Here is an 8,025-nt window from a genome sequence, read left to right as displayed (position 1 = left end):
ATGAGTTAATCCTACCGATATTCACAATAAAAAGTAATACTCTTAGTATAAAAAGTAATATTTTTTCATTGATGACCCGAATAAGAGATCTGTCTCACAAAATACGATCTGTGAGATCGTCTCACACAAGTTTTTGTCCAAGAAATAATTATTACACCCATATACCTGCATTCTCAATAATTATTTTAATCCTAAATAATAATAATACATTTTTAAAATTACAAAATTCTATTTATATCGCTTATGTTTGCTATTATTTGGTGTACATGTTTATGTAATTGTTAACGAAGTTCAGTAACCGAAGTTTGGATTGTCGTATTTCAAAATGCAATGATTTTTAGGAAAATTGGTGTGCATAAACGTGTTGAATCTAAAAAAAACTCTTGTGAAACGGTCGTATAGATTAATGTTATAAGATATATATTCTATTTGGTTTCTGATATAATTTTTCTATTACAAAATAAAATTTTAAGGAAAAATTCTAGGTATAAAAATTAACAAATATGTAATTTGTTGGAATCATTTTTTGGGGGTTAATCACTAATCAATTGTCCACCCCAGAGATCAATAAATTTGAAAAAAAAAAAGGTTATTTCACTTAAGTCTCGGTTGAAAAAGTTTGTCTGTGTGTGTATAATCTCTAAAATTATAAAAATATGATATCATTGATTTTAATTTCTTTACTTAGAATATATTTTATAATCATTTCTGCATCTCTTAAAAACTATTATTTTATTAAAACCTCAAAATATATTCCTGATTGCATCAAATCTTAATTCAATATATTATATTTTGAATTTTTTTGGATCTAATATCCCAAAACAAATAGCTTATCATTTATCCAAATGGACCGAATTTAGGGTTGCAAGAGAATCGAGTCAACTTGAAAAATATTTGATTCATATTTAAGATTATCGAATTTGGGCTAAACTCGAACATGCTCCAAATTGTTTTTAGCCGAAGTTGAATTCAAATTATTTTGTTTGATAGGTAATGAACTTTACTATTTTATTAATATAATATAATTATATAGTAAACAAATATATTTCCAAATTTTTTAGTATTTATTTTCGATGGATAGTTCAAATATGTCACAAAATATATTCCCATGCTTCAAGTCAAACTTGAACTACTACAATTAATCGAGGAAAAAAATTTAAAATTCCAAACGTTGTCAAATATTACAAGTTTTCTGGTTCTATCATGTAGCCTGGTGCATATATTATGTGCTCTACGGCTCTACCAGCCAAGGTTTCGTCGATCAATCTCAAACCTGATATTTCAGCAATTTCTTTCTAAAGTTTAAGCATCTCAATTTGTTGACCTACAACCAGTGACAGAGCCAGAAATATGGCTCTGTCCGGTCTAGAATTTTAAACTCTACAATCTTTTAATATTTGAAATTGATGTACCCGTACTAATATCATATTATTCCAAAATTATACAAAATGTACATATAATTTTTTTAAAAAAATTAAGCCATCCGAGCTAAAGCCCGAGTATATTAGAGTGTAACTCCGCCCTTGCCTACAACCACCTGCACAACCTCGTCAAATAATCTCCTCTCACTCTATCCTCAATTATTTCCACCATAGTTGTCTTTCAAACACCTCCTGCATCGCAAATGGCTACGATAGGGACATGACTATCTTTCAAAGACTCCAAAATGTCTTTCTCGCTTAGATCGCACTAGAGATATAAAAGAACTTTGCGGCGAGACTGGATCATCGGAATTTCATAAATCTGACGGTCTTGCAGCGGTGACGAGACGATGTGCGGTGGAACGGGTGGTGGCCAAAATTTTCCTTATGATGGAGAGGGAAGAAAATTTTTTCTGCAAAAATATGTGTGTGAAAACTTGTCTTATTTCATATAACACTTAATGAAATATTTAGGGATAATACCCATTTTCGTCCCTTATTGTTTACGGATTTTCCCATTTCAGTACCTCTTCATTATTGACTGCTTAAGTAATTCCTTCATGTATTTAAAATCTTCCCGAATTGGTCCATGTCGTTAACTAGACGTTAATATTAATGTTGACCCACATCATGTGCATGTCACGTGATCTTTTATTTAAGACGGCATTCGATTTCTCCCCAAATCAGATTACTTGCCAGCCCCCACGACAACCCTAAATCCCCAAATCAAAGAATCCTAATTCGAAACCCACGGGAAACTGGAAGAAAATTCAGCAATTCCAGATTCAATCTACTACAACATCTGCAATGGTGAAGGCTTTTCATTATTTTCCATGGTTTTGTTGTAGTTTCGCGATTAGTATGTTCGTAGCATTCTTATTTTGTGATCTTATATGTCATTTTGAAGTGGATATGAGTTGATCCTAAATCGTTAATGGAATATATATATGTATGTACTGAATAGTTAATGGAATATATATATATGTATGTATTGTATCTCAATATTTTTGAGTATAAATTTCGAAGGTGGGTTAGCACTATCTTTCTAATTTGTTAGGCACAACATGGTATCATAATTGTAATACTTAGATTTATTTTATTTGGTGTAGTTTTATGTAATTCTCCTACATATGTATATTTACTTTTTGATTTTTTTGCGAAATTTTTCAACAGATTAGTAGCATGATCACTAATTTAGTGTGTATTTTGTTGACTTCCCTTCGTTTTTGTATGTATGATTATTTTTTCTAAATTTGAAAATTCTTATTTATTGTAGGGAAAAACATATGTTATATTTGTTGGACGAAAACCTGGTGTTTACGACAATTGGCAGGAGGCTCAAGTGCAAGTGAGTAAATAGCAGGTCTACAAGACTCTTTAAAACCGTGTTTACAGGCCGAAAAGCACACATACAGCCTCTGAAATCTTGGCCCATCTTCTTCATCAGTCAGTTTCAGAATCACAGAAGCATCTTCATCGGACCTTTTCAGTTCAGCACAATAATTTCTTATTCGGCTAAATTGTTCCGCTATGCTACCATCAACTAGCTTCAATGCTTTTTTGCGACCCAAATAAGCTTGTTTATATGTGAGGACTACATTCAACGTAGATTTAACCTCTTCTCTAAACTCTCTGGTACCTAACTTAGGATTTGATTTCAATTTATTCACGAAAGTTTCAACTAACCAGCTTGACTTGATGTTTTTGTTCTTAACATTCCAATAGCAGTTTTTGTGCTCAGATTCAAAAGTCTTTATCTGCCAGCAACTGTCCTTACTCATTGGTGACACATGAATAACCCATTCACATTCTTCATTTTTGCACACGCCTCGAAGCCTACTTTTGTCATTCTTCACAAAGTTAACTACCATCCCTCGTCTGATACAATGACTTTCTATAGCAAACTTTGCCTCTTGTTTTGAATCAAATATCATACCAAGCTTCGAATCAGGATTTTCCGAATATTCATACATTTGGAATTTTTGTGGATCTTCCTCTTCAGAATCAAATGCACTCTCTAACTCATCACTTTTTGCACAATCATCATCTCCTTCATCACCTTGCATTCTCTCAAACAAATCATTGGAAATATCACCATCAATGACTATATTTTTCCCCTTTCCCTTATAATTTTCTCTTTCTTTGAAATCAAATTCACTATCGTTAAATTCTACATCAGCTTCACCATTGATTCCAACCCTTGTTTTCGGTTCAACTTCATTCGGTTTTTCTAAAACACAGGATGCATCTATCTGATTTATTGAAACACATTCAACATGTTCAATATAAATTTCCACTTCATAGTTTTTGGGGACATGGTTCCTAATTTCAACCACATCAGCATCACTTTCCAAATATCTACCATCGGTCAAAGATTTACCAATTTTGTGCCAAAATCTGAACCTATCTTTGTCCAGGCATCCTAATTCCTTAGCATAACCCCATAGTTCAATCAATCCTATCTTATCCATGTCCACAAAATCAAAGAATTCAGTACTCCCACCTTTGTACATTTTCCTCTAGCGATTGGTTTCCATTGAACCGTTGTAGTACAATTTAATTGTAACAAGAGTGGGTTCTCGCATCCAGCCTAACAAACAGAATATTAACATCCCGTAAATGGGATAAATCTCAATAAATTTATCCACAAAGTCATCACATTTAAAAAGGAAACATTATCGTAATTCGGGGTGAATTCAATTGAAAATTTACTTCTTCGAGCCATTACCGCCTTCCACTTAAGCGAAACTACCAATATACTATTTCGAAAAAAAAAAGTAACATGAAAATTTGAGTCAACAACTGCAACAAATTAATCAAGGACAGCTTGCTTACTTCTTATGCGCTGAATTCTTTCTTATCGAGCTGAAAGCTTGCCATTACCGTATTAGGTGCTGAAAGCTTGCCATTACCGTCTTAGGGGCTGAAAGCTTACTTCTTACGGGCTGAAAACTTGCCATTACCGTATCCAAGCATTCGCACTCAGCTTTCCTGCCATCGTTTTATTTGGGGAGTTAGGGTTGGTGTAGGGGTAATGGCAAGTACACTGATTTGGGGGGGATGAGGATTCTTTGATTTGGGGATTTAGGGTTCTCGTGGGGGCTGGCAAGTAATCTGATTTGGGGAGAAATCGAATGCCTTCTTAAATAAAAGATCACGTGACATGCACATGATGTGGGTCAACGTTAATATTAACGTCTAGTTAACGACAGCGACCAATTCGGGAAGATTTTAAATACATGAAGGATTAATTAAGCAGTCAATAAAAAAGAGGTACTGAAATGGGAAAAAGCCGTAAACAATAAGGACGAAAATGGATATTATCCCGAAATATTTATAAGCTTTGATTCATGATCAAATCAAAAATCCTACTTGGATCACGATACTTTGTTTTCATTATTTACAAAATTTCATATATAAATTTTTACTCTTGAAAATATCATGCATAATTAATTTATTATCAACTTATGATTATTCAAATATACACACACACACACACACACACACATATATATATATATGTATCTATATATTATTTATTTTTAAATTAAGTGACTTTTATTTAATCACTCAATTAATTAATTAGTAGATTCTAGATTCTTCTAGAATATTTCATGGGAATTTTGCACTTAGTAGTCACCACTATTAATATTATTATTTAATTAGTATATTTTAAATTTCCTCAATAAATAATTGTGAACTCGTTATAACCTTGATCGACGATCAGACAACGTAAATGTGTCGAGGGTATAAATCACATTCATATAATGAAAAATGAAAATTTCGAATATTAAAATTTACACTAATCTTTTTTTAGGCCTGTGACAGTTTTGTGAACTCATTCACTAAAATACGCAATTCCACTATCCTTACAAAATAAGCAATTAATCTAATTTCCGCAACTTCCAATAATAGAATCAACTTATAAACTTATTTATAAATAATATGTTTGATATTCATCAAATTACAGTCGCCAAATTCAACTCCTTGAACTTAATTATCTCAACGAGAACACAAAATCCAATACTTATGTGATTCTCAGTAGTTAGGAGATGCAGTTAGTCATGAGTTCACAACATTATATGATTCAAAATAATATTTATTCTTATCCGAGCTTACCCTAGTTAGGCTCATTCTTTTCATCAACCTCTTGGTTAATAATGTTACAGCTCAAGTCTGATTGCATTCATCGGTTCATGGTAAGAACGTTAGTAGCATCGCCCCCACGATCCCCTATGTATCATTGATAGTGACTACAAGAACCTTAATAAATTCGATAACTGATGTAATGTATTTTTTGAGTAATAACAGTGACATAAGATGTGCAACTAGGAAAATATTTTTCCTTAAAACACATGTCTTGCTTTGACCAAAGATTCATTACACTATTAACTCATCAGATCACATATGATATCTCCAAGAGTAGGCAAACGATAAATCCTTGACTACAATGTATTGACTCTTACGTATTTCGAAACTACATCCAACCTCGCCACATGATGACCTAAATGGAGTCGGTAAACGGATCAAAGTACATGCTAGTACGTAGAGCTTCTACGCGATGTCCTGGGTCTAAAGAATAATGGTGCACTACCATAACCGCGAACTATTCCACTCGATAAGTGATAACCACTTGAACAGTTTAAGAGAGTTGTTCAGCATCATTATATGATAATCCACCCGTTTAGAAAATACGTTACACTTCTTAATGAGTTTCATGATCTTACAGTTGCAAAGCAGATCTCATTATGTTTATAGTATATTCAAAGACCTTATCTATACAGCTTGCATAGATAGATAGATAACATAAATGTCATAATTGGATAAAATAGCAAAATATTGTTAAAATAAAAAAAATTTTTACACAAGAGTCAATAAAACTCAAGTCACAAGTTGGTTCGCTAGACACCTACTGTAACAGAATGCTTAATTCTCAATATAGCTCGAAAAATTATTTGAACATATTCGAAATAGTCTCGAATTCAATAATTTTAAATATGGATTAAACTATATAGAACTAGTATGAGTCGTTTGCGCCCTGATGGATAGGTTTTATTGATCGAGTGTAAATTGCAAGTTGATTTGGTGTCTAGAATTAGAAATTTTAAAAGAAACTTTGAAAAAAAAAATGGAGGTATTTTAAGTAAATAATTTTTTAATCAAAGTTTTTATTCAATACAAAAAAAAAAAAGCAAAATCAATATAATTATCTACTAAACAAAATCATCAATTCCATATATATGTGAAAGATTAATGAGTAGGTCTCTTGTGAAACGGTCTCACGAATATTTATTTGTGAAACGAGTCAATCCTACCGATATTCACAATAAAAAGTAATACTCTTAGCATAAAAAGTAATATTTTTTCATGGATGACCCAAATAAGTGATATGTCTCACAAAATACGACCCGTGAGACCGTCTCTCACAATTTTTTGTCAAGATTAATTATGAAAAGCACAATAAATAAAACCTTTAAAATCTCTAAATTTTCTGTGTGTGTGTGTGTCTAATTATACTTAACTTACGAAAATATTACATGCATCTCTAGATTTAAAGCCTTTAAAATCTCTAGATTACATAGATATATATATACACACACACGTAACTTACGAATATATTACATGCATATGGGTAAATCTGAAGTCAACCAACCAAAAAATGAGCCAAAATATATCAAATGAGACGCATGCAAAGCAGTTGTGTTGCTATATAAACACAAAGCATTACTCTCCATTTCCTCACCAACAAGAAAGAAACTAAGACGAGGCAACATATATATATATCTTCACAGAATAAGAAAAGATGGAACTCAAATCTTGCCCTCTTCTCTCCGCGGTCCTCCTGGTCCTGGTGGCTTCGTTTCATTACCAAGTCTCCGCCTCCTTCGTCGGCATTTGGAAGCCAATCGAGGACCTGAACTCACCGCTTGTGTTGGAGATCATCAGATTCGCCGTGTCGGAGCACAACAAAAAGGACGGTGCGAAGTTGCAGTTTGTGAAGGTGGTGAAGGGCGAAAAACAAGTTGTGGAAGGTTTTAATTACAAATTGGTCATCACCGCGAATGATGGAGCCTCTGGAAACGCGCCGGGAAACTACGAGGCTGTTGTGTGGGACAAGCCTTGGGCGCATTTCAGGCAACTCACGTCATTTACCAAAGTTTGAAGGGAGATGATGTGCAACGCTCGTGTCTCCTGAATAAGGATGTTTTTTTTTTCAATAAGACGTATGAAATGAAGACTTGAGAGAATCTAGATTTTCTTTTATCACCATATTAATATATATAATTGGATTTATCCAGCCTTTTGAATTCCATCTTTTTCTTTTTTCTTTTATTCTTTGGAAATAATTCTATCTTTTTCTACAATCGTTGGAGTAATTCATTTTCACAGTGGTGAATATAATCCCCTTTTAGCTTGTATTATTTTATATTTTAATTTTGAAATACTCATGTACTTTATTTCGACAAAATTTGATATTTCATCATATATTTATTTCAAAACACATTTTCTTAAAAGTCAAATAATTTTTTTAAAAATCCATTGAAAGATCGTCTTTTGATTGATGAATTTGAGATGATACGTTTCAAGTTTCTTGACTTGTTTT

General features: G+C 32.6%; 2 protein-coding genes across 2 annotated transcripts; one reads left to right on the top strand and one right to left on the bottom strand.

Moving 5' to 3' along the window:
- Positions 1-2,710: 2,710 nt before the first annotated feature.
- LOC142538459 (uncharacterized) lies at positions 2,711-3,934 on the bottom strand. The gene has a single exon (XM_075643775.1). It carries the CDS (start codon positions 3,932-3,934, stop codon positions 2,711-2,713), a length of 1,224 nt encoding a protein of 407 aa, XP_075499890.1.
- A 3,290-nt stretch (positions 3,935-7,224) lies between these two features.
- On the top strand, positions 7,225-7,584 carry LOC142538458 (cysteine proteinase inhibitor 1-like). Its single transcript, XM_075643774.1, has one exon. It carries the CDS (start codon positions 7,225-7,227, stop codon positions 7,582-7,584), a length of 360 nt encoding a protein of 119 aa, XP_075499889.1.
- The last annotated feature ends 441 nt before the right edge of the window (positions 7,585-8,025 follow it).

This window comes from Primulina tabacum, chromosome 3 (genome assembly GCF_025594145.1).
Source record: "Primulina tabacum isolate GXHZ01 chromosome 3, ASM2559414v2, whole genome shotgun sequence".
Classification (NCBI taxonomy): domain Eukaryota; kingdom Viridiplantae; phylum Streptophyta; class Magnoliopsida; order Lamiales; family Gesneriaceae; genus Primulina; species Primulina tabacum.
Note: the sequence above shows the minus strand (reverse complement) of the source record. Positions and strands in the feature narration are given on the sequence as shown.